At 36.5% G+C, this 27,930-nt stretch overlaps 1 protein-coding gene across 1 annotated transcript; it reads left to right on the forward strand.

The window, feature by feature from the left end:
• The first annotated feature begins 4,454 nt into the window (after positions 1 to 4,454).
• On the forward strand, positions 4,455 to 6,571 carry LOC113302124 (BOI-related E3 ubiquitin-protein ligase 1-like). The gene is made up of 4 exons (XM_026550970.1): positions 4,455 to 4,956; positions 5,061 to 5,179; positions 5,263 to 5,606; positions 5,715 to 6,571. The coding sequence occupies exons 1-4, from the start codon at positions 4,910 to 4,912 to the stop codon at positions 6,288 to 6,290; spliced, it is 1,086 nt and encodes a 361-aa protein (XP_026406755.1). The 5' UTR covers positions 4,455 to 4,909; the 3' UTR covers positions 6,291 to 6,571.
• Positions 6,572 to 27,930: the final 21,359 nt, after the last annotated feature.

The following is a 27,930-nucleotide window of genomic DNA, read 5'->3' on the forward strand; positions in this document are numbered from 1 at the left end:
GTATGCTCGGGAGGCAGTAAAGCCCAAAAAATGGAGTCTTTGAAAAGTAAAAGCTAAAGAATTTATGGCGAATTAAGCGGACGTATCATTCGGGATACGTAAAATTCGTGAACGATTCGCGAATAATCCGGGAATGCCACATAATACGCGACTTGGGTTCGGAATTGCAAACGTACGTGAATAAGACGGTAAAATTAGTGATACGGAAAAATTCGCGAATGATTCGTGAATCATTCGCGAACTTACTAACTAGGGTGTGTACTTTGGAAGATGAAAAAGAAACCACTTAACTAACAGTTGAGCAAAATTAGGTCAGATCCAATCTAATCACAGAACGCATTTCCTTTTTTCTCTATTTTCTAAGATAAGGAATGAGGAAAGAAAAAGTAACGGAAAATGGGTCATTTGTCCAAATATTTTTAAATCACGCTTCAAATGGACGAGTAAAAAATAGTTTGGGTGAAACGGCCAAAAAAAATAGTAACTTAAATTTAAAAATAGCAAGGATGAAACTGGATACATTCTGTGTAAATTTAAAATAAGATTTTTTTTTTGAAAATGGGCACGATGAAACTGGTTACATCCTGCTTATTTTTACATTTTTGTCCATTTAAACAGTATCAAAATCTAACTGTCCATTTCACCTAGGAATTGTTGATTTTGGTCTTTTTAACCAATTTTGTGAAAAAGTAAAGGAGAGACATATAGTTGTTCAAGCTTTGAATGTTGAAACTTCATAATCAAGTAATAAAGAAAAACTTAAATTTTTTAATAGTTAAAAATCAGTGATTATGAGGGTTTTTGGAATTTCTTTTATCTTATAAGAACTAGATGTGGGATTATAACAAGATTTGAAAAAAAATTAACGGATCCTCCTTTGATTATAGTCATCTGAAGTTGATTTGAGGCCATTTCTTTTAGCAGCTCTGTCAGCTGAGTTGTTTATCTCAAACTGCCTTGCACAATTAGAGAATGGATGAGTTGTACAAACAATTTGAAATCCGCACTGAGTCTAGGTGTGACTGTGGTGGCTGAGACTCGTTTAAAATCATGTACTCGTGTTCACACAAACTCAATTAAGTTTTTCTTCATCCCATTATCGAGTCTAACGTAGGACCAGTTTACATGTTGTGTCTGCTAAAACCATATTTAAGTATTGAGCCAGGAGTTTAGTAATCTGTTTGCACTTGTTAGTTGCAATAGGTTGAGTCAAATTTTGGATATCCGAAACGTAACTGAGAATATAGGTGTACCCACTGTAAATGCACTTAGAGATGAGATTAAAGGTTTAGTTGCAACCTACTATGTGTGTGGGTATTGGAGTACATGAGATGAACACTTCGATGGGTACGAAATACTTATTAGCATGTACATAAACGGAAAATCCTATTATAAACCTCTCCAGTACTTATTTGCTTTTCAATTATGTCCGTCAGTCATCACGTTGATATTGCATTATAGTATGAATTAATGAACGGATAATACTAATATCCAGCAGGGTCGATTGCGCCAAAGTTATTGAACACTATTAATACCAGAATTTGGCTGTAGAAGAGAAGTTTAAACCAAGATTTGGACCTTATTAATGCCGCCTTCCCCAAAAAAATTACCCAACTTGATGCGTTATGTATCTGGTTTGTTCAATTAGATGGTGCAAGTTTTGGTCAAATTAAGGTTGATTGACAAACCGTCACAAGGAAGGATTTTGAAAGCATTTATTGGTAATTTTAATTAAGGAAAGTAATAAATGAAATTATGGGGTAAAATCTTGAGTGACTGCTGCACTCAAACATTACTTGCTCTCTAGATAGCTCCCTGTCTCTTCTCTTCTCCTGTTCTGTTTCTCTCTCTAAAATCTGACCGTGTATGGGGTATTAAGAGAGAGAGCGCAGAAATGATCAAAAGAGAGGAGCTGGCATGATACGCATGCAGTCCCCATGTATATATTACTTATACCAACCAACAAACAAATCCCCAACGGCAGCTGCGCCAGACTGCACGCTTTAACAACAGCAACACCATCACCCATGACCCCAACAAGCAACAACCATTTCTCTTTCTAATTTCTTCTTCTTCTTCCATAAATGCGATTAATTTCATCCTCTCGATTTACTTACATTTTGGTGTGGTTAGACTCTTCCCGTTTAATCGCATCATTACATTTTCAAAGACCCTAATTAGGGAGGGAGGAGCTGGCTTAAACAATACCAGTACTGGTAACTAGTTAATTGCTGGTAGTATTTTTTTTAAGAGTATTTACAAAAACAGTCACACTTCCTTAATCCGGTTTACAAATCAGTCCCACTTTTACAAATTATTTACAAATTAGTCACTAGACAGTTAACTGCATCGTTATGTCACTCGTCAGAGTTACCTCAGGTGTTGGAATTACTTATTTTTCCCTCAAATTGTAAGAAAAGCAAAACCTAATTCATTTTCTCCCAGCCGATGTTCTCTCGTCTCTCTATCTCATGCTCTGTAACTCCATCCACACAAATAAAACAGGATGGATAGATGTTGAAGGAGATGAATTTTAATGGATTCTTTCCATTAACAGTTTGGTGTGTTGTTGACGTGATTGAAGATGGAAGTAATCGTGTGATTAATTTTTTGAAGACAGCAACTGAAGATGGGAGATGGAAATAGGTAAGATCTAAGAAACCCTAGTTTAATTTTGTGAATTTGAATCGATAATTAAACGGTGATTCATGAGTTAAAAAGAGTTAGGGTTCTCTGTAAATTTTGATATGTATGGATTTTTTCAATAAACCCTAATTTAATTTGATTCTGTAATTTGTTTTATCAGTGAAGAAGAATGGGCTTATGAATGGATTTTGTGGTTAAGAATGGCTTTGATGGAGTTGTTGTTAAGAATGATTTGGTGGTGCTGATTTGTTGTTGTTGTTGGTGGTGCTTGCTGGTGGTGAGGATGGGTATTTCAAATTACAGATGGCTGAAGTAATGGAGAAGATGGTAGTGATTATGTGGATTTGAAGGAGCTGTTGTTGATTTTTGAACTGGTGATGTTGTAGTTGGTTGAAGCACTGGTGCTGATGATGATTTTTTTGCTACAGAAATTGCAGGTCTGAGATTGGTGTATTGGTAGAACTATTGGTGTTGTATGTGAGATTGCAATGGTTTGCTGAGAGAATGGAACTGAAGGCACTGGTGTTGTGGTAGTTGTTGATTGCAGTGGTGATTTGACATGATGAAGTTGTTGCTGGTGAAATTAAGAAGCAGATGAAGAACTGGAGGTTTTGGTTGCTGTTGTTATTTGCAGATGAATGTTTAGGACAGGGTATGAGTTGTTGCAGATGGTTTGAACTGAAATGGTTATGAACTGGTGGTTCAAGAGGGTGCAACAACTCAGATGGAAATGGATGTTGTGCAGTGGTGTTTGGTGGTATGGTATTGCAGGAAATGGGTTATGCAACGGTTGTGGTACATGTGCAATAGTTGTGACTCAAGAGTTTGCAGGAATGGTTATTGGATTTGCAGGCAAATGAAGGACTTAAGACTGGTGGTGTGCAAGGGTTGCAGTTGACAGTGAGAGGGTTGGAGAGCTTGGTGTTGAACTGTGGTTGCAGATGCAGATATGATTAATGTTGATGTTTGAATGGCTTACTCTGTAGATGTATGCTTAGGAATGAATTGCATTACAGGGAATGATAAATGAAAGTCGGTGTGTGTTGAAATTTAGTGCAGGCAAGGCTGAATGGAACAAGTGGTTAACAAAAATGGATTGAAGCAGCATGAGTAACTGGTGATTGCAGGAAGTGATTGTAATGGAAATGCTGAGTTAATGCTTAGCTTGAGGCTTTGTGTAACAGATGGCTGAAGTAATGGAGAAGATATCACCAGAAATTCAGCCCAGTTCAGGATCGTGGCACCATATTCACTCACGGATTCACCACTTCTTCTCCTGGGTTATAGCCACCGCCGCCACCACCGCTATCACCACTTCATCACCATCTCCTCAACAACCGAGGAGGGGTATTTAGGACAAAACTCGGACTGTTATTTCAAAAACAGTTAAGTCGGATGGAGAAAGACCAATTTGTAATCACCAATTTAAAGTGTGATCTTTTTGTAAACCAAATTAAGAAAGGGTGACCATTTTGTAAAATACCCTTTTTTTTAATAACTTTCTATCTCAAAAGCTTGTATGTATCTAAGACATGCATGTTAATACATACTTGGTGAAATAAAAAGAAGAAAAGAAAAGTAGAAAAACCACAAAGTAGAAGCAAAGGGAGGTGTGGTGTGGTTACACTGGACTGATTCATTTCATCGCATCTTTTTCTCTCTCAATGTGTGGGTCTGTCTGTGTGATGTTTTTTTTATTATTATTATGGTGTTAATAAAGAGAAAGAAAGAGAGGGGATATATATATATATATAGCCAAAATCAAAACCAAGACAAAAATAAATAAATTTGGTGTTGGTGAAAACAAAGAAAGGGAAAGAAAGTTTAACAGAGCGTCTGACCAGAAAAGAAGACCTCAACAACAGATAGATAGATAGATAGATAGATAGATAGATAGATGCTACTACTATCTAGAAACGTAACTCATTGAAGAGTCCGCCTTTTCATTGGTTTGGGGATTCTTTTATCTCTTTCCCTTTCCTTTTCTTGAGCTGCTTCTTAAGCATTCATGGTGGGTGTGTCTGTGTGCACGTTAATTTAACCTGCGCCCACTTCGCGCTCTCACCCCATTCATATTCATTTCATTCATACACTTCTTGTTATATCTCTCTGTCCTTCTCTTTAGCTCTCTATACTCTCTCATCTGCCAATCTTTTACCCCATATCTCTCTCTATTTATATCTCTCTTTCTCTTTTTTTACAATTCAATCTTTCTAGTCTCTTCTCCTCCCCTTCCAATTATTCATTTTTATAAACTCAATCGATGGCTGTTCAAGCTCAATACCCATCTAATGTTTTGCTTCTAAACAGGTTCGTTTTCTGCATTCCTCTCTGTTTTCCTCTGTTTTTTGTTTTAAAAAATATCTTCTCTAATGGGTTCTTCTGTTTATTGTAATTGTATTCTTTTTTTATAGAAACGGGCAAGATAGAAAGAACTCACTTGGAAATGATTATTCTTTACATCAACAATCGGGGGCATTTCATGATCAATCTCATCATATGTTCTTCAATAGTAACACCACCAGCAATGGAGGTAAAACCCGTTTCTCTCGCTCCCTCTCTGTTGCCCATTTGGGTATTGATATTGAAATGTGCTTTCTTGTTTCTTATCAACAGTGGGTTCTAATAATAATTCTCGGAAAAGAGGAAGAGAAACTGTTAATGGAGGTAATATGCCAATCAATTTATTCTCTCTGCAACAACAATCTCAAACTCAAACTCAACCAACGCTTGTAAATATTGCCCACCTTCAAAATCAGCAACAACACAGCAATATTGTTTCTACTGGTCTTCAATTAGCATTTGGAGAGCACCACCAACAACAAGTTCAGCATCATCAACAACAGAATCTAGTTCATCAATCTTCATCATCTTCATCCCTCTCATCTTTATTGACAGATGATTTTTCTGTCCAATTGAATCAACAAAGGGATGAAATTGATCAATTCATTAAAGCCCAGGTACTGATTTCATCCAAGATTTTACAATGTCTTCCAATTAATTCAGTCAAAAAAAAAAAAGTTTCTGATTTTAACGGGTTATATTAATTCTTTCTATTTTTGGAACAGGGAGATCAGTTGAGGCGTACTTTAGCAGAGAGAAGGCAAAGACACTATCATGCTCTGCTGGGAATTGCAGAAGAGTCGGTATCAAAAAGACTGAGAGAAAAAGAAGCAGAAATGGAAAAAGCTGTTCGTAAAAATTCAGAGTTAGAAGCGCGAGTGGCACAACTTAGAGCAGAGGCGCAAAGTTGGCAAGCAAAAGCAAAATCACAAGAAGAAACGGCAGTAAATTTACAGACACAGTTACAACACGCTATGATGAACGGTGGTGGTGCACAGGATATTAAGAGAGATAATGAAAGTGTAATATTAGGATGTGCCGGCGGTGGTGGTGGTGGTGGCGAAGCTGAAGATGCTGAGTCAGCCTACATTGACCCAGAGCGAGTCGTACCCATATCGGTGTCGTCTACTGCTACTTCGTTAGTTGGACCGAGCTGCAAAGCGTGTCGGAGACGAGTCGCGTCGGTTGTTCTATTGCCGTGCCGGCATTTATGTCTTTGTACGGAATGCGGCACGGCTGTGGAAGCTTGTCCTCTTTGCCTCTCTTACAGAAGTGCTAGTGTCGAAGTATTTCTGTCCTGAACAGAAAGGCCCCCTTAATGTGGATTTTGAAGGGCCCAATGTGAGGCCCAGTTCATCAAAATCGATAGGTGGTGATTCTAAAAATAAAAGTAAAATTCAGAACCGAAAAAACAAAACATAGTTTTTTTCTTAATAAAAAAAATTAGAACATCCTGAGACTTAAAATTTGGATTTTTTTGATAAAGGAATCGATGTAAATGGGTCGTGGTGATTCCTGATTTTATTTTTTTTCGAGTTCCAAAAATTTATTATAAAATCATGCATTAATTCTTTAATTTTGACTCTATTCCGACTAATTTTTTTAATTTATTTTTTGTGTTTCTGTTTTTATTTTTCTTTTGGGGACTTGGAATCAAATTTTTGAAGGTGATGTTTATTGATTTTCTGGCAGTCAGCCTTGTAAAGAAATTTGAAATGACCAACTGTGTATGAATAGGTGATTGTAGACTGTGCTAGACTGCTAGTCACAATGGGATGCGGCCCTTACACATTGAGCTTGAGGATCTGTTTGGTGTGATACATGTTGAATTTGCCACCAAAAACAAGTGTCAATCCCAATTTTTTGGAGCCCTTAGAGCGACCACAGTGGCCGACTAAACTCAAATATTTGATCTTTTGAACAGACGCAGTGCAACGTATTATCGATCAAATTTTGATCGACGACTAAAATCCAGAGTATATTTGGTCTGGGACCAAGACTAAACCCAAATATAGTCGAGCGTTGGTATAGTACACGTCCCACACCAGGCAGACGTATCGTCCACGCCCCACATCAGGCGAACGTAAAGTCTACGCTCCACATGGGGCGTACGCAAAGTACGCCCATTTTTTTTTTTTTAATTTTGTATGGGGCCGACATTATACCCCGCCCCATTCTTTGTTTTCGAAAACAATTTTAGTGGGGCGGGTTTTATACCTCCGCCCCACTTCTTTCTTTTTTTTTCTTTTTTCTTTTAGAATCTTCCCAATCAGGCGTTGGTATAGTCCACGTCCCATACCAGGCGAACATATAATGTACGTCTGACCAAATTTAGTCTTTCCACCGTAGCGTCACACACCAGACTAAACCCAAAATTTGGTCTTTGGTTATACTCGCACCACTGCAGTTGCTCTTAGGCTTGAATTCACTTCCTTTGATCACTCTCGGGACTATATTCTTTCCTGCCAAACAGACCCTGAAAATTCATCCTTGAACTCCAATGAACCCAAACAAACTCTATCATTGATGATTTGATACAGATTTTCAGACTGCACTACCCAAGGAGGCCATTTGATTAGACGCTGCACCTTGGCCTTATCTAGTGGTGGTCTAAGAAGTCATTTGGTTGAATTTGAACAAAAGAAGGGAGTTTGAAAGTCCCCTCGCATCCCATGCATTTTTCACGTAATGCGAATACGACACAAGAATTGAACCTCTGGCTCCTACAACTTTTGAGAGTCCCCATGGCGTTCTAAAATCACAATTGATCCGTAATATTTCAGGTTGTTATTTGATCATCCAGAAAAACATGAATGCAAAACTAGTAAACCCCGATAAAACTAATATATGAAAGAAAAAGGAATTTACAAGAAAGAAATGGTTGAGAAGCCAGGTTAGCAAGGCAATGGGTGATGAATGTCAATGGTCCTCAAGAGACATGGGTGCAGGAGGGGTAGATTCAACATCATTTTCCAGACAACGTAGGGACCCGTTTGTTTCGAATACAAAACCGACTTGTTTAAAATTTATTTTTGTTTGAATAGATTACTACTAACTCAATTATCAATCTCTTTTGCTTAATGTGATTACCAACTCACATCTAATTCAAACGAATGATGGCAAGATTGAAAAAACAAAGAACATTTCTTGCTCAAGATTCCAATTGAGGTGGGAATTAGCATTCTTTGAAATGGAGCGGCACATTTAAAAAAAAAAAAAAAAAACTTTGTTGAATGTGATGTACATGTTGTTCGTCACGTCAGTACTTATGACCATATTTCCTTTTCCTCAGGTCAATTTTTTAGGTTGTCTTGCCAACTATCTCTGTTTCCACATTAGTTGCTGGCTGGCGCTAATTTGTACTCTACGAAATTAAGGTTGCAAATGAAGCGTATAAGATACTGCCTCGTGGGCAGAGTCGTACGTTGACAATTAGGAATACAACAGCTTAATTACATTCATTGGTTAATTATAGAGACGCGTAATTCAAAAACATCAACAATTGTTACAGATCTCGCGGACACAGTTCATGTACTCATTCAGAAATGAATCGATTCGATCTGAAACTAGAGTATACTAATGCTTAAGATTTGGTATTTTATGGTTAGGATTCTTGAGATACTTGGAATACTGCTATTAATTAAGACCGGGATATCATTATTTAAACTAAAAATTATTCTGATTAATGTCTTAATCAGTCGTGTAATTAAGACTATCTTGGAGTATTCAAATTGTATGTATTGAGCAACCTCCAGCAACTTCCTCCCTATCTAATGCCGATGACAAAAAGAATTTAATCAAGTGGAATGTGCATCCAACAGCTCGTTACATTATGATTCCTAACATGCTTAGCCATTGCGTCACATACATTTACATACTCACAAGGGCCAAGGCTATATAAGCCATTTATACAAAACGTGCCAACCCAAAAGCACAGTCATTTACTAAGGAGGGAACTTATATTTGTGGCTTCTTCATTGACGGCCATTCACCAAGAAAAGATCGACATATACAAAGAAAACTCTTTCGAACAGTAAAAGTACATGGCCATTCAACTGTTATTAAAGAAAGAGCTTGGGCTTCTAATTCAGTTACCGAGGAGGCTGGAGTGGTCCAGCATTTTCCTCTTGCATATGATCCTAGTTTGCTATAGAGAAGCATCAATAAACATTATATTACAATTTAATGGTCGGTTTATAAAATTTCCAGTGAGACGGTGCTTCTTAGGCTTCAGAGCTTTAGATCAACATTTTTTTCTACAATTTTTGGGTTTGAGCATTAGAATCATGTGTTGCATTAACTTGAGAGATAATGTAGGTAGGATGGTACTTTTGATTCTCAAAACGAGGGCTACACCTGGATTCGCAGAGATTCCATAAAATCGTAACAAAGTAGTTATGTAAGTCCATGGTTTCCTTTGGTTGTTTGATTAAGAACCAGCTAAGAATTCATTCTTGAATTGATTGAAATTGAGAGAGGAGTTGAAAGACTTGTGAAAATTTCTCAACTGCACAGCTCGAGAACAAGGAAAATAATGTTCTGTAGGTTCTCAAAAAGATCATCTGTGAGGAAACCGAATTTGAAAAGATATGATTTCACCGGTAGTATATTGTGCAAACATTTTCGTAGAATTACTTATGTGATTTTGTAAGGAATAGGTATGTCATTATCTCAGCTTTTGTTTCTCTTCTTCAGGAGAAGTGAACCAAGAACAATATACTAAACGAGCTCGGGATTGAACATACTTGGTGAGAGAGAGCAGTTGAGAAAATTAGAATCTTGCAAGGGTATTCCTGATAGTGCCAGATCAAATGGATTTGCCAAAGCTTGTTTATCTGTGAGAGCCTTGGTAAATAAGATGTGAAAATCAGATGGTTTTTTACAAAGTTAATGGATCGGGTGAGATCCTGATACATACTTAATTTACATAACTGTATTGTTGGATTCATAGTTAGATTTCTTGCATTTTACCTTGTATTATTCCGGTTTCCTATCTTTTGTCTCGTGCTAGGTGAATCATCCAAAACTAATGAAAATGAGTCTTATATTTCTCAAGGGGCAAAATTTTATAGGTGTGGAAGAACCCAAGACCAATTGGAATGGCGAATCTACTGCAAAAATGGATGAAAAAGGAGAAAATAGTTTGGTCGATCCACCTAGACCAACTTAACCAGAAGTGTTAACCTGCATCTTGTAGAGAACTAAAAAACGACTCAATGAAAAGGTTACCAGCAAAACGCTGAAACCAGGGTTCGTTTTTATTGGTTGTTGGGCTTATGTTTGGACCAAAATTTTCCCTAATTTAGACATTTTATGATGCACAAACTTGTGTATGGGTACTTTATTATTGGAAAATTTCTTGTTTGGTCCTAAGCTCATAAGGTTATTTATAGTAGGGTCCAACCAGAATTTTCTTTTATCTGAAGGTCCATAATTAATTAAAACATGAAAATGACCACAATACCCTGACTACCAAACGTGTGTGTCTACATGCTCATTATATCGAGTACATATCTGCTACACAGTTTATGAAATTCGAGTACATATCCGCTACACTGCTTACATAATTTGAGTACATATCTGCTACACTGCTTACAGGTTAAAAAAAAAACAGGATCTCTCTAGTGCTCCACTCCCATTGGACCACTTCCTCCAAAAAGCGCCAACACTCTTAACATCAGACATATTGAACCTGTAAATGTGACCAAAATGTAACAATTAAAACATAACAACAATCAATATATGAATAACAGAACAAAAATGAATAGTACAAGTAATATGACAACATCAAGATTAATACTACCTAACGATGGTTCAGTTTTATTTCGGTATTCCATATATGTGTTGACAAAATCATAAGAATTAACTGACTAAAATCTATGTATAAAACAGATTCAAAGAACAACTTTTTCAGTATTCAATATATGTATTGTTAATTCACTGTCTAAAACAACTCCATGAAGAAAAATAACTAAATCGAGAGTCTTATTTCAGTATCGCATATATGTACTTATGGATGAAACAACAACAAGTGATAAAACTAAGAATAAAACATAATCAAAAAGCAGTTTGTATCAGTATGCCACATATGTACTGCTGATTCATGAACTAAAAAACAACTGCATGGAATGAATCTATAAAAAAACAGAATCGAAAGAGTATTATTTCAGTATGGAAGATATGTACTTATGGATCAAACAACAAGAAGTGATAAAACTAAGAATAAAACAGAATCAAAAGTAGTTTGTATTAGTATGCGACATATGTACTGCTAAATAATACCCCTGAAACAATAAACAAGCATGATTTTCTTAGAAAATAAAGAACGAAAATAACAAGAAAATCAAATTGAGAGTTCAAATAAGCTAAAAACATCATAATCTAATCAAAAAATCGAATAATTACGATTAAGATTCATAAAAACAGTACGTCATATACGTATTGATGGTTAATACACAAGCAAAACATATAGATGCATAGTAAACACAGAAAATCAGTACGTCATATACGTAGTGATGGTTAATACACAAAACCAAACAGAAACAAAACCAAAAGCCAACAAAATGAAACTAAAATATCAGATCTCCAAATGAAACGAACGTAAAACTTGATTTTATAACTAGATCTGGACTATTTTCATCAAAAACCACTAGTACATCATATACGTACTGATGATTAATACACAAAAGCAAATTAAAAACAAACCAAAGACCAACAAAATGAAACTAAAAAATCAGATATACTAATGAAATGAACCTAAAACATGATTATGTATCTAGATCTGAAGTATTTTTATAAAAATTGAAGTAAAAAAATTAACGAATCAAGAATAAAGATCGTAAACACACAAAAAACCGAGTTCAATTCCTATTTCCATAACCCAAAAATCTTAAGTCTTAATTTCTCTCCAAGGAATCAAGAGATATATGTACTGTTGAATCATACAAATTAAGTGATGAATACATGAGTAAAACAAAATCAAAGCCGATCTAAAACCTAATAAATTAATAAAAAACTGTAAATCATCAAAATCAGTTTATAAAGCTAGGTTTTTGTCAGTACTGCAGATATGCACTGTTGGTTCATACACAAAAATGAACTGAAAAAAATCTAGAACCAATAAAATAAAACTGATATAATCAAATCTACTGACGAAATGAACAAAAAAGGTGATCATCCGTCTAGATCTGAAATATTTTATAAAAAAATAAACAATCAAGCATAGAGATCAAAACATAATCAAACATCCATAAAACTATTAGATATTAGAAACCCTAAGATAAACATTACTAGAAGAAAATTGATTAAAAAAAAACCTAGACTAACATCAACAGTAAGAAAATCAACTTACCAAAAACTTCATATAAATAATCGAGCTTGGATTCGCGGATCGATCTATATCTTGCAAAAATCTTCATGGGATTATCTCTTCTCTGATAGACAAAACGGGAGAGAACGAAAAAAAGAAGAAGATTTTATCTACTAGCAGCGAGAGGAAAGAGAAAAAAAAAACGAATCTGGAAAAAAAATGGTTCATCTAAAGTTTATATTCTATTACACTAGGGGGTATTTTGGAGATATCAAAAAAAGTACATGACTTTCTCACACGTATATGGACCTGGAGTTAAAATTTTTGGTCCAATTTCTTTTTTTATTTAAATCTTTGGACCTCTGGTTACTGAGCTTTAGTGGATGGACCTGCCACTAACTAAGACTATTATATTAGTACCTATTGGTAATTCCTACTTTATTATTTTGGCTAGAACCCTGATTTCGGGCATACCTAAATCTTTCTAGGCATACAAAATAATAGTCCCATCTTGGGTGACCTTATAAGGGGTACCCTATGGGTAGTTCAATTACATATATACCCTTAATACAAAAATCTAAAATCAGTTTTCTAAAAAATCAAAATCAGTTTCCCTTAACATCTCTTCTTCTTCCTCCTCCTCTAACCGAACTCTTTCCCCTCCTGCGAAAAAAAATAATTCATCATCCTGATTAATTGTCGATTCGTAAAAATTTGATCGTCGATTAAACTCAACCACATAATGACTCGTATAAAGAAAAGCAGGGACTAGGCAAACCAAATCGTCTTCTAATCCATCAATTGAAGAAGAAGAACCAATTGAAGATGAAGGTGTAGAAACTGAAAATCAACAACCAATTGAACCAGAAATTGAACCAACTGCATCTCCAACTCCGGAAATGAGGATAAGAAAGTAAGTTTTACAAACCCAATCTCCTATTTGCTGTTTTTCATCGATTAAATGACGGTTACAGTGTTGGGTTCGGCTCAAAATTGAGTTGCATTTTTAGCCGAACTGTTCTTCCCAAAAACTTTCTGTAAGTGTATATGAACAGTTCGTCATGAAATTTCAAGCCGAACCTAGTCACAGATAAAGATGCATAGGGGTTCAGAGTATTCGATAATCATAATATATGTCGAACCTAGCACATTTACGAGGTTCGGCTATTACGATATTCTCAATATGTGCCGAACCAATAACAATATTTTAACCCAAAAAATAACAAATTGATGTTCGGCTCATACGATTTTCGAAATATAAGCCGAACCAGTAATTATTTTTTTTTCGGGCTACTCAGGATGTTGTTCGGCTTACTATGAAACTTTCATATAAGTCGAACTAGTGTCTAGCAAAAGGGTTGGAATTGAAAATTATAGGTTCGACGCATCCAGTTAACAGATTCAGTGAGCCGAACTGTTCATCAATTGGTAGAATCGGCTCATAGATGTGAGCCGAACCTCGATTTGTTTCGCCGAACCATAATCCAAAAAATCATCTAAACAACCTTTATAATTCTGAAAATTATCTTAATCACTAAAGAAAATATTTAATCACTAATCAATATTACTAACACTAATACGTAAAGGGCAGATTTGCCATTAAAAAATGGGTTAAGGGGTAATCTGATTTTGCTATTTCACAACATTTTTTTTGTCTTTATGCAGTATGCCTAGTAAAATTTCAGTATGCCCAAAATCAGGGTTCTTTGGCTAGGATTTGAAAAGAAGGAGTGTTTTTGGGCTTATGTTTGGACCAAAATTTTCCCTAATTTAGACATTTTACAAAGTTTGATGCAAAAACTTGTGCATGGGCACTTGACTATTTTGCATGGGTATTACTAAAATCCATGAGTAGATAATTTTTCCAATTGGTTGGGAATAAATTAAAATACGATTCAAACGATCCAAGAATCACTCAACTTCGATACAAGATGAATAAGTTTTGAACAAAACACTGAAACCAACTTGAATTAGGTTTTTGGCGGTTGTTGGGCCTAATTGGGCCTGCACGTGAAAAAGTGTGTTTTGGGCTTATGTTTGGACGAGATTTTCTCTAAATTTGATTATTTTGTAAATATTGACGGACGAATTTGTGTTCTAGTTGGATAGTATATATAACGGGGAACCTTAATTATGGCAGAGAGCACATTAATTTATCCCTTTAAAGGGTAACTAGGATTTTTTATTAGTATATTTTTCTCCCATGGGGTTTAGTAAATCCATGAGTAGATGATTTTTCTATTGGTTGGGACGCAATGTGATGTCTCTGACATGTGAATCAATCCGGGTCTGGCCGGTTAGTTTTAATATTCGTAATCTCTACATCATTCATGTTCTACTTTTAATACCATAATGTACGAGTGAATGTTTATTTATCTTGGATGCATACTAAGTGAACACATATTAATAAGGAAATGTTGACGATGTTTGTTAAATAAATTATTCGCATCGTAGTACATGTATTGCATTGATTTTCCTATTTCATAGATTCCAAATGCTCTTAGAGGCTTAAAGTTAGTTGCACAATGCATTGGGTTAAATTCTAGGTATAATTCTTATATACATTGTTATGATATATGACACGAGGAAATTACCGGACTATACTAGCGATGAGTTACTCCGAGACTATTGGGATGAGAGAGAATGGGTGTTAACTCAAACTGATTGATGAAACTTTTTGATGATGGTTGTGATGGAAGATAAAACATCTAACAAGTATTTCCCAATTTTCTGCATACGCAACCTAGTAACTTAAGAATGCGATAACAAATAAAACTTCCATGATAGATTTGGCAACGAGTCCTTACATGTTAGTCCACTCTTTATTACAGAAAGTGTGGGAAATATTTTGACTGGAATGGTCAAGTATAGTTTCTGTAGCAAATTGTAATGGCCATTTCATGAAATTGTGTTACTATTATAGCATGATATGGTCATTATAATTTGCTATAGTTTCTCACTATTTAAAAACACAACTCCACTGACTAAAATTATGAGCATATCATGGTTAAAACATGGTTAAATTTAGACAGATATTGATAAACCGATTCCTCCACATCTCGTCCAAAAACTTAAAAGAAGACTATGACTTGAGATTAAATCATAGGTCTGATATTGATAGGAGTATTGAGATTTAAGACCTTTTACCTAAAGATTTGGTGGGCTAGCGACCATTCGCCAACCATATTAGTGAGCATAACATGGTTAACTTCAGATGGATATCGATATTTATTCCTCCATGTATCTTTCTAGGACTTAAATAAGACCATGGATTGGTATTAAATTATGTGAATTTTGATAAAATACCAATTTCTTAAGATCTATGCAATAAAAGTACCCCTGATTCTTTCTTCAATATTTTTATATTATCCCAAGTTTGACCTTTTCCGTCCGGTTTTATAAAAAAACGAATAACGCTTTTATATGCCAGGTGGTACTTTATATCAAGTATAAAAACACACGAATATCGTAAACTCTTAACTCTAGTCACCAGTTTGTCACGGTTTGGAAAACCTTATTGATCTTCTTCTTAATTTACTATGAGGTTAGGTTTTCTAAAAAAACAATGAAATGATTTCAGGGTTTTGTGAGGATAAGAATGTAATTATGCTATGAAATGTATCTCGGTTAGTCATTAACTAACTAGGAGTGCCGGAAGCGCCCCAGAAGTGTACCGGAAGTACCCCAGAAATACCCCGGAGGAACCCCGAAAAAAGTGCGGAAAATGCCCCAGAGGAAACTTGCTATATGGACCCTTGATTTTGGATAAGGGGTAACCTAATTACTAAGGGGTGACCCATTTCCAAGCAGCTGCTAAAGGGACACCAGGTCTGGTTAAGGGGACACCACATTCAAAGTTCAAATAATGGAATTTGGCGGGAAAACTAAGTTCACGTCTGATAATTCTCTGTTGGATTTCTGGGCAGTTTTGAGGGAGATTAAATCCCTGAAATCAATTGGGCTAGGCCTGTTAAGAATAAACAGATCGTATGCAAGTGATTTTATCGATCAACTTGGGCTGGAATGGCTGGGAGAAGCGATCAAAGTCCAAACAGAATACGTGTTCTCTGTGAAGTTTTCAAATATATTTTTAGAGATTCTGGGAGAGTTTTACGTTGAAGTAAAGTGTATCTAGTCTTTTTTAAGGATTAGGAGAAGTTTGGAGCGTAAGAAATTGCCAGAAGACGCGTACAAAGCAACAGAAAAGAGATTTCTCTCTCAACTGCACGTGAAGAAAAAAGGGAGATAAACTCGGATTTAATCGAGTTATTTGGACCCTATTGGTATATAAAGGCTGGTGGGAAGTGAGAGAAAGTTTTATCAAGAAGTTTGGGGAAGTTTAGAGACCACAGAGACGCAGCAGAGAGGCTGGAAGACGAAGAACAGGAAGCTGCAGGAAAGCTTCCTGCTGCTGCTCGAGGAGGAAGAAGAAGACGAAGAACGGACCCTCCAGGACCGTCGTTCTTCAACAGTGCTAGCAGCAGTGGACCTGTGTCGTTCTTCAACAGCAGAATACCAGCGTCGCTTATCAACAGCAGCACTAAGGTATCGTTCTTTTATGGACGCTTAAAGAGGGTCGTAGTTTCACTGTATTATATTTTTCACTCTTTTAATCATATTTTGAGCATCAAGTATGTATTTTGAGAACATGATTATCATGAGTAGCTAAACCCCAATACTGGGATGATGGAGGAAGTTGTTTTTCAGCCATGTGGTTATTTAAATAATTCTTAATTCACTTTTTGCACCGATTTTAATTGATTTATGATTTCAATTAATTACTTGTGATTTTGTTTGATGGAACATGCTTAGTCCTAGGGATTCTTGATGTGCCATGCTTATAATATACAAGTAATATTTTATGGAATCTAATTTGGCAAACATAGAGTTAATACTTGTTTTATTTTGAGCTATAATCGCCTAGGATTATTTTCTGAGCCACTTGAATATGAAACACATTGGAATCCTGAGTCCTGGTTCCTCTTGATCTTGTGACAATTTTGTACATATTTTTGTTTTTAAATCTATTCAAGTCCGAGCAACGAATCCGTATTTACCGCAATCGAAATACTACAACAAAATGGCGCCGCCGACGCGGACTTGTATATAGATTTGGTTTTAGGTTTAATTTTTTATTTATTTATTATTATTTGTTCCTTTTTACGTTTCTTTTTGTGTCTTTGATTTACAGGTTCGAAGTGGAATACTAAGGACTTGGGAACAAAAAGCTTAAAGCTAAAAGCTAAAAGCTAAAAGAGAAGAAAAAAAAAGACATAATTTTTTTTAGGATTTAATTTTATTTTTATTATTAATATTTTTTTTTATATAGCTTTTATATATTTTTTTTAGAATTTGTAAATAGGCTTTATTTTTCATAATTTTTGTAATTTTTGGACTTTTTATTTGGACTTTATTCTGGACTTTGGACATTATTTTTAAAAACCCTACGGAAGGGTTATAAATTAAAAAAAAAATTAAATACAAACTGTTTGCAGGGAAGGACGACGATTACTATATCGTCTCGGCCCCTCGGGTTCGCACACGGCATAGGAGTCGTGGCCCGAGTCGACAACAACGGTTCATCGCCCGTCTGGTACGGGAGGTAAGTCCATCGAAACACTCGCGAATCTCCTGTAAGCGAGTTACTGTATTCCTTAAGGTGATTCATTGATTGAGGACGAATTTGGACTGTTTTTAATTTCCTAGTAAAGGGCAAGGCCTGGCCAAATCAAGATAAGGACTCGGATTTCATCATCGTTTCCTTCTTGCCCGCCTTAGGAAAACGAAACCAAACGCGAACCTAAGCCTAAAATTTTGAATAGAACGAGACCAATAGGGTAACGAGCTTAATAGGAAACTCGTTCGAAAAATATTGGTTGCTCTTTAAGCACATTTCAAAGTTCATGATGGTTTCTGTGAGTTGAATGCGTGACTGCGCCGCCTTGTGATAGCGGTGAGGCCTTGGGTATCAAAGCTCCACTGAGCTTCCCTCGCCTCAATTCAACTTACTTTGACTCGGATTGATTCCAGAGGGGTTTGCTCAAATTGCAACGAATTCCCTTTCGAAAGATAGAAGCTGGTCTAGAAACAATCTAAGTGGAGCCATCATGCTTTTTGTTTGCTAGAAATCTTTAGGTTTGCTTTGGTGGAGTCGAGTCGGCCTTGTTTGTGATTGTATAGAATCCCTCTGTAGTTTATATTTCTTCGGTGATGAATCCTTTTGAAGAGACGCCACCTGCGATGACGTTGCGAGAATATATGTCTAGAAATTCTCGTTATCAAGAGACGTCTTCGGAAATGACTCTTGGTGAATATATGCGTGGGCAGCGATATATGGATACTCCAACTTTTATTGAGGAATCACCTCTAACGATCTATGAGAAATATTATAAACATAGACCATGTAGTTTGGAACAAAGATTGAGAATTCTTGAATTTCAAAAATTGTATCATGATGATGAAGAATCTGAAATATGTGGGAATAGTGATCAGGAATTTGTTACCCCAGTTGAGCCTTATAATGATTATATTATTTCTGGTTCAGATCCTAATAATTTTAAAAATTATTCACCTATTCAAAAGGACGAGGATTTGACTAGAGATACCCCCGTTTCAGATGATGTAGTATATCCTGTTTACGAAACCGATGATGGTTTAGAGGAACCAGTTTATCTTGAGATCGAGTCAAACGATTTAGAAACAATAGTCTTAGATGAACTCGTAGAGATTAGCGAGGATGAACCTTACTTAGAAGAATCAATTGACCATTTTCAGGAATCTTATGACCTTGAAATTAGGGAAGTTGTGACTAGTCTTTCTAGAGACACTGAAAACTCTAAGTTTGGGGGTGATTATCATTCTCCATGTGCTTTAACTCTTAGAAAGGTCCCTCACTTGGGACTTGACATCAATGCCTCAATCATCGTACAAAATTATCTTCATACTCGCTCTCCTGAACCTCATAATGTCCATAAGGAATTTCAGTCGTTAGAAACCCATCCTCTGGTTGATGTGGTTTACCCAGGATATGATACCCAGATCGATTTTGTTTTCCCACCAAATAGTTTTCTTCCAAATGTGGGAACGTTTGTATTCAAAATGAGTCGAATATTAAGTTGTGAGACTAAACCTAATTACTTTAGGAGATTAGGGTCGACACATCTGTTTAAGGAAGACCACCACTCTCTTTGTGGTCAGGTGTGTAAGTCAAATCTGATTGACTTTAAGGATCCCCATTTATTCAGGTTGTTATTATTTTTAATTGAGTTTTTCCAGACTTTTAAACCTGAACTGTTGGATCTTAGCTATGAGGAAGTGCATCCAATGAAAATTTTCTATCAAGATCCTTTCATAGAACCTGAACCTGAACCACAATGGGACATAGGTATCTTCATCAGGAAACTAGATAAGGGTATGCAGTACATGTTCATTTCGTTGGTTCACTGTAGTTTCCTTTTGTCAGCTCTTTTTGGTTTTAAAGACCCACAGTTATTCCGGCTACTGTTATACGGTTCGAGTTGACTAAACCTTTCCTACGTCTGGCTGAAGACTTTAAACTTAGCACTTCTTGGGAGGTAACCCAATCTCATGCAACACGGTAATATCTTTCCTTAACTCTTTCGCTTCAAATGGTAACAGTTTCTCCTTGTTCATGCTTTTAGTTTCATCTTTATAACATTGAGGACAATGTTAGATTTAAGTTTGGGGGTATGGGAGAAACTTTTTAGTTGCAATAAATAAACTCCAGAGCCTAGAAATTTATGCGTATTTAGGATGGCACTAACCAATCTAAGTGGATGGAAGCATTTTGGTTGTAGGAGTTGAGGAACCAATCTGATTAGATGGAAACATCTAAAGAGTCTATTCATAAAAGCACAGAGCTCAGGTGTTAGAAATAACATGATAGTTTCACCATATCTCGTTGAGTCCTTTTCACTTCTATTTTTATTTTATTTTGTTTTTAAACTATGTTTCTCTAAGTAATAGGTGGGGCCCACGATTCAAGTTGTTACCAATGCTAGGGTGAATTAGAGTGATTGAGATACCTTCAGCCAAAAAAAAAAAAAAAAAAAAAAAAAAAAAAAAAAAAAAAAAAAAAAAAAAAAAAAAAAAAAAAAAAAAAAAAAAAAAAAAAAAAAAAAAAAAAAAAAAAAAAAAAAAAAAAAAAAAAAAAAAAAAAAATGAAAGAAGAAAGAAATTGAGACCAGACCATTTGACCAAAAGGAATAAATTCAATAAAGTCGACCACTGGTACCCTTGTATATGCCAGTTGTGTTGACCTAGAGTTAGGTTATCGACCACTGGTACCCTTGTATATGCCAATGTGTTGATATTAGTCAGACTAGTATCTCAATCCATTAGGATAGGTTCATTTTGGCGGAGGCCTTCAGACAGATATGGGAAACGTCGTTCACTTAGTAAACATCAAAACCATCTATGTTTTCTATATCCATCTTCTTGATCTAACCATGTGATTAGTTTTGACTCCGAATATGATGTCCATAGTGCAACTATCTGAGTAGAGCTCTGTCACTTTATATGAATTTTAGTATGCTTGAGTGCAAACTCGTGTACAGCAATTGGAATTTCGCATCAGGGTACTTCTTCCTGTAGTCAATAAGTATGCCAACCAAGGAGATTCTTTAGTGCCTTCCAAGGTTCTGCGTAGATAGCTAAGGTCTGGAGTACAGGTTTTGTGGGTATATCTCTGGTAAGCCCTCCCGAGACTATAACTCGGCCACTAGGGCCACCTAGGGGTTTAAAGGCTTATTGCATACGCTAAATGCAATCGACGATGCCTGCGACAGTGAGTTAGGATTTTATTTTGTAGTTTTGATTTGCTCGGGACTAGCAAATAATAAGTTTGGGGGTATTTGATAGACGCATTTATGTGTCTAATATATCTCAATTGTATATAGTGTTAGCACCCATTTTTGTACTTATTTGGTTATTTTATATATTTGTAGGTGTTTTCAGAAGAATAAGGATTTGCGGCGAAATTGGATGAAAATGCGGCGTTTGAACCTCCATTGATAGAGTGCCGGAAGCGCCCCAGAAGTGTACCGGAAGTACCCCAGAAATACCCCGGAGGAACCCCGAAAAAAGTGCGGAAAATGCCCCAGAGGAAACTTGCTATATGGACCCTTGATTTTGGATAAGGGGTAACCTAATTACTAAGGGGTGACCCATTTCCAAGCAGCTGCTAAAGGGACACCAGGTCTGGTTAAGGGGACACCACATTCAAAGTTCAAATAATGGAATTTGGCGGGAAAACTAAGTTCACGTCTGATAATTCTCTGTTGGATTTCTGGGCAGTTTTGAGGGAGATTAAATCCCTGAAATCAATTGGGCTAGGCCTGTTAAGAATAAACAGATCGTATGCAAGTGATTTTATCGATCAACTTGGGCTGGAATGGCTGGGAGAAGCGATCAAAGTCCAAACAGAATACGTGTTCTCTGTGAAGTTTTCAAATATATTTTTAGAGATTCTGGGAGAGTTTTACGTTGAAGTAAAGTGTATCTAGTCTTGTTTAAGGATTAGGAGAAGTTTGGAGCGTAAGAAATTGCCAGAATACGCGTACAAAGCAACAGAAAAGAGATTTCTCTCTCAACTGCACGTGAAGAAAAAAGGGAGATAAACTCGGATTTAATCGAGTTATTTGGACCCTATTGGTATATAAAGGCTGGTGGGAAGTGAGAGAAGGTGGGATGAAGAAGTTTGGGGAAGTTTAAAGACCACAGAGACGCAGCAGAGAGGCTGGAAGACGAAGAACAGGAAGCTGCAGGAAAGCTTCCTGCTGCTGCTCGAGGAGGAAGAAGAAGACGAAGAACGGACCCTCCAGGACCGTCGTTCTTCAACAGTGCTAGCAGCAGTAGACCTGCGTCGTTATTCAACAGCAGAATACCAGCGTCGCTTATCAACAGCAGCACCGAGGTATCGCTCTTTTCTGGACGCTTAAAGAGGGTCGTAGTTTCACTGTATTATATTTTTCACTCTTTTAATCATATTTTGAGCATCAAGTATGTATTTTGAGAACATGATTATCATGAGTAGCTAAACCCCAATACTGGGATGATGGAGGAAGTTGTTTTTCAGCCATGTGGTTATTTAAATAATTCTTAATTCACTTTTTGCACCGATTTTAATTGATTTATGATTTCAATTAATTACTTGTGATTTTGTTTGATGGAACATGCTTAGTCCTAGGGATTCTTGATGTGCCATGCTTATAATATACAAGTAATATTTTATGGAATCTAATTTGGCAAAGATAGAGTTAATACTTGTTTTATTTTGAGCTATAATCGCCTAGGATTATTTTCTGAGCCACTTGAATATGAAACACATTGGAATCCTGAGTCCTGGTTCCTCTTGATCTTGTGACAATATTGTGTATATATTTTTGTTTTAAAAATCTTTTCAAGTCCGAGTAACGAACTCCTTATTTACCGCAATCGAATTACTACAACAAAATGGCGCCGCCGACGCGGACTTGTATATAGATTTGTTTTTAGGTTTAATTTTTTATTTATTGTTCCTTTTTACGTTTCTTTTTGTGTCTTTGATTTACAGGTTCGAAGTGGAATACTAAGGACTTGGGAACAAAAAGCTTAAAGCTAAAAGCTAAAAGCTAAAAGAGAAGAGAAAAAAGACATAATTTTTTTTTAGGATTTAATTTTATTTTTATTATTATTTTTATTTATTTTTGTATATAGCTTTTATATATTTTTTTTTAGAATTTGTAAATAGGCTTTATTTTTCATAATTTTTGTAATTTTTGGACTTTTTATTTGGACTTTATTCTGGACTTTGGACATTATTTTTAAAAACCCTACGGAAGGGTTATAAATTAAAAAAAAAATTAAATACAAACTGTTTGCAGGGAAGGACGACGATTACTATATCGTCTCGGCCCCTCGGGTTCGCACACGGCATAGGAGTCGTGGCCCGAGTCGACAACAACGGTTCATCGCCCGTCTGGTACGGGAGGTAAGTCCAATCGAAACACCCGCGAATCTCTTGCAAGCGGGTTACTGTCTGCCTTAAGGTGATAATTGTTTGAGGACGAACCGGACTGTTTTTAATTTCCTAGTAAAGGGCAAGGCCTGGCCAAATCAAGATAAGGACTCGGATTTCATCACCGTTTCCTTCTTGACCGCCTTAGGAAAACGAAACCAAACGCGAACCTAAGCCTAAAATTTTGAATAGAACGAGACCAATAGGGTAACGAGCTTAATAGGAAACTCGTTCGAAAAATATTGGTTGCTCTTTAAGCACATTTCAAAGTTCATGATGGTTTCTGTGAGTTGAATGCGTGACTGCGCCGCCTTGTGATAGCGGTGAGGCCTTGGGTATCAAAGCTCCACTGAGCTTCCCTCGCCTCGATTCAACTTACATTAGCTCGGATTGATTCCAGAGGGGTGTGCTCAAATTGTAACGAATTCCTTTTCGAAGGAATAGAAGCTGGTCTAGAAAACAATCTAAGTGGAGCCATCATGCTTTTTGTTTGCTAGAAATATTTAGGTTTGTTTTGGTGGAGTCGAGTCGGCCTTGTTTGTGATTGCGTAGAATTCCCCTGCAATTAAGAATGTCGAACTGGTATGATAGAAGCCAATACAATGAATATCGACCTGAATTTGAATATGGACATCATCAGTATTATGACCATAGTGAGAATAGTGGTTGGGGACGCCAACCTTTTCAAGGTTATGGTTCATACCATGGTGATCCCAATTACTATCCGCACGCGTATCAGTCATACGAGCAAGAAGATTATAGTACTAGTTCTTCGTCTCTAGAGGATACAATCAAACTATTGAAAAGTAGTCCTTATTATGATCCTTCAGTTCCTATTCCTTCTCTAGAAGAGACTCTTAGGAATTTAGCTGAGTCATCACGTCAGTTAGCTGAATCGACGTATAAATTAGATGAGGTGAATAACGTAGATATGGACGAAAGAACTGCAACAACAACTGAATCTGTAGAAGATATCCTCAATAGATTAACTCAAAACTTAGATCCTACACTAAGGGAACTTTCTTTGGAAGAGACCCTTGAGAGGATAGCTGAGTCGACACGTAGACTTGAGTTAGAGACGAACGAAAGTATTGCTCGAAATAACTTGAATTTCCAATATAGTGTATCCAATAATACCCTTGAGAATGAAGATACTTTTTCACATAATCAAGATAACGAGGTTATAATTGGTAACACTACTTATTTAGATAAGGTTCAATCATCTTCGTACTATTATGATGATGAGGATAGTAGTGATGAAGAATCTGAAATATGTAGGCATAGTAATCAGGAATCTAGTAATCCAATTGAGCTTTATAATGATTATATTATTTCTAGTTCAAATCCAAATAATTATTATGATTATTCACCTATTCAAAAGGACGAGGATTTGATTAGGGATTCCACCGTTTTAGACGATGTAGTATGTCCTGTTTACGAATCCGATAAAGGTTTAGAGGAGCCGGTTTATCTTGAGACTACTGTTTTCGAGTCGAACGATTTAGAAACTGTAATCGATGATGGTTTCGAGGAACGGTTTTACCCTGAGAATACTGTTTCAGAGTCGTACGATTTAGAAACAATAGTCTTAGATGAACTCGTAGAGATTAATGAGGATACACTGCAATATTACAACTTAGAAGAATCAATTGCCCATTTTCAGGAATCTGATGACCTAGAAATTAGGGAGATTGTGGCTAGTCTAACTAGAGACACTGAAAACTCTAAGTTTGGGGGTGATTATCACTTTCCTAGTGCTTTACCTTTAACTCTCAGAAAGTCCCCTCACATAGGACGTGATATCCATGCCTCAACCATCTTACAAGATTATCTTCATACTAGGTTTCCCGAACCTAATGATGTCATGAAAAAAGTTCAGTCGTTAGAAACCCATCCTCTGGTTGATGTGGTTTGCCCAGGCTATGATACCCAGATTGACTTTGTTTTCCCACCAAATAGTTTTCTTCCAATTGTGGGAACGTATAGATTTCAAATGTGTTACTTATTAAGTTCTGAGACTAAGCCTAAGTACTTTAGGAAATTAGAATCGACACATTTGTTTCAGAATGACCACTACTCTGACTGTGGTCAACTATGTAAGTCATACCTAATTGACTTAGAGGATCCTAAATTATTTAGGTTATTTTGTGATTCCAGGTTTTTATCTGAGTTTTTCCAGACTCTAGGACCTAATAATTTGAATCCTACCTATGAGGAAATGCATCCGAGGAAAATAGTCTATTTAGACCCCTTCATAGAACCTGAACCTGAACCGCAATTAGCGATAGTTATCCAGAAACTAGGTAAGGGCATGCTAGTCTTGTACATTTTCTTGGTTCACTGCAGTTTCCTTTTGTCAGCTCTTTTTGGTGTTAAAGACCCACAGTTATTCCGGCTACTGTTATACGGTTCGAGTTGACTAATACTTTTCTTAGTCTGGCTGAAGACTTTAAACTTAGCACTTCTTGGGAGGTAACCCAATCTCATGCAACCAGGTAATATCCTTCCGTAACTCTTTCATTTCAAATGGTAACAGTTTCTCCTTGTTCATGCTTTTAATTTCATCTTTAGAACATTGAGGACAATGTTAGGTTTAAGTTTGGGGGTATGGGAGAAACTTTTTAGTATGAATAAATAAACTCCAGAGCTTAGAAATTTATGCCTATTGAGGATTGCACTAACTAATCTAAGTGGATGGAAGCATTTTGATTGTAGGAGTTTGAGGAACCAATCTGATTAGATGGAAACATCTAAAGAGTCTATTCATAAAAGCACAGAGCTCAGGTGTTAGAAATAACAAGATAGTTTCACCATATCTCGTTGAGTCCTTTTCACTTCTATTTTTATTTTATTTTGTTTTTAAACTATGTTTCTCTAAGTGATAGGTGGGGCCCACGATTCAAGTTGTTACCAATGCTAGGGTGAATTAGAGTGATTGAGATACCATGAAAAAAAAAAAGTTGAAAAAGAAAAAGAGAAAAGAGAAAAAAAAAATGGTAGTTACCAAAAAGTAGAAAAAAAAAAGAAAGAGAATATTGAGACCAGACCATTTGACCAAAAGGAATAAATTCAATAAAGTCGACCACTGGTACCCTTGTATATGCCAGTTGTGTTGACCTAGAGTTAGGTTATCGACCACTGATACCCTTGTATATGCCAGTGTGTTGATATTAGTCAGACTGGTATCTCAATCCATTAGGATAGGTTCATTTTGGCGGAGGCCTTCAGACAGATATGGGAAACGTCGTTCACTTAGTAAACATCAAAACCATCTATGTTTTCTATATCCATCTTCTTGATCTATCCATGTGATTAGTTTTGACTCCGAATATGATGTCCATAGTGCAACTATCTGAGTAGAGCTCTGTCACTTTATATGAATTTTAGTATGCTTGAGTGCAAACTCGTGTACATCAATTGGAATTTCGCATCAGGGTACTTCTTCCTGTAGTCAATAAGTATGCCAACCAAGGAGATTCTTTAGTGCCTTCCAAGGTTCTGCGTAGATAGCTAAGCTCTGGAGTATTAAGGTTTTGTGGGTACACCTCTGGTAAACCTCCCGGAGACAACACTCCGCCACTAGGGCCACCTAGTGGTTTAACGGCTTACTGCACGTGCTAAGTGTAGTCATTTTATTTTAGATTAGATTTGCTCGAGGACTAGCAAATAATAAGTTTGGGGGTATTTGATAGACGCATTTATGTGTCTAATTTGTCCCAATTGTTTATATTGTTAGTGCTCGATTTTGTACTTATTTGGTTATTTTATGTCTTTGTAGGTGTTTTTGGAGAAATAAGCTTTTGCGGCGAAATTGGCTAAAAAGTGGTTTTTGCGCTCGTGGGAGAAAATTACTATACGGACTCTCACTTTGGATAAGGGGTAACCTAATTACAAAGGGACACCGGAACTGGATAGGGGGAGGTCATCTTCAAAGTTTCAAAACTGGATTTTGTCGGAAAAAAAGGCAGCAGCGTCAACAGTTTTGGATCAAGGATTTGAGAGACCTAGGAGGCGATTCAATGGGCAAATTTGGTACCCACGGACTCTAAAAGACATAAGGGACCTGTTAGAAGCGATTAGACCCATCTAATTGGGCTGGATAAGTCAGAAAATCCACACAAAGTCAAGACAGTGCACACGGTTTCTGTTTAGGGTTTGAGATTAGTTTGAGAGATTTATGGGATATCTTGCGTGGGATATACATCAAAACAGTTGGGTAAAAGTCCTAGAAGATATTTGAGACGAGAGAATAGCTAGAAACAGCCTGTAACACAACAAGAAGAAGATTATTCTTCAAACAACCCGTAAAGAATAATGGAGATTTCCAAGGGGTTTGATCGAGTTTCAAGGGGATTTAAAGCCTATAAATAGTTGGTTTTATGTCAGAGAAGGGGGATGAAGAGTTAGGGGTCGATTGGGAGGCCAGCAGAGAGGCGCAGGAGGAGTTGCAGGAATTGTACCTGCTGCTGCTGCTGCCATTAACAAACCTTGAAGAACACGAATAACGGACTGCTCAGAGCAGTCTTATTTTCTGCAGCGTCAACAGCAGCAGCTGGGTGTCGTTGTTTTACTGCAGCTCACTGGTATTGTTTCTTTCTGGACGAATTTTGTGGGT

The sequence above is a fragment of the Papaver somniferum genome, chromosome 8, assembly GCF_003573695.1.
Source record: "Papaver somniferum cultivar HN1 chromosome 8, ASM357369v1, whole genome shotgun sequence".
NCBI classification, from domain to species: Eukaryota; Viridiplantae; Streptophyta; class Magnoliopsida; order Ranunculales; family Papaveraceae; genus Papaver; species Papaver somniferum.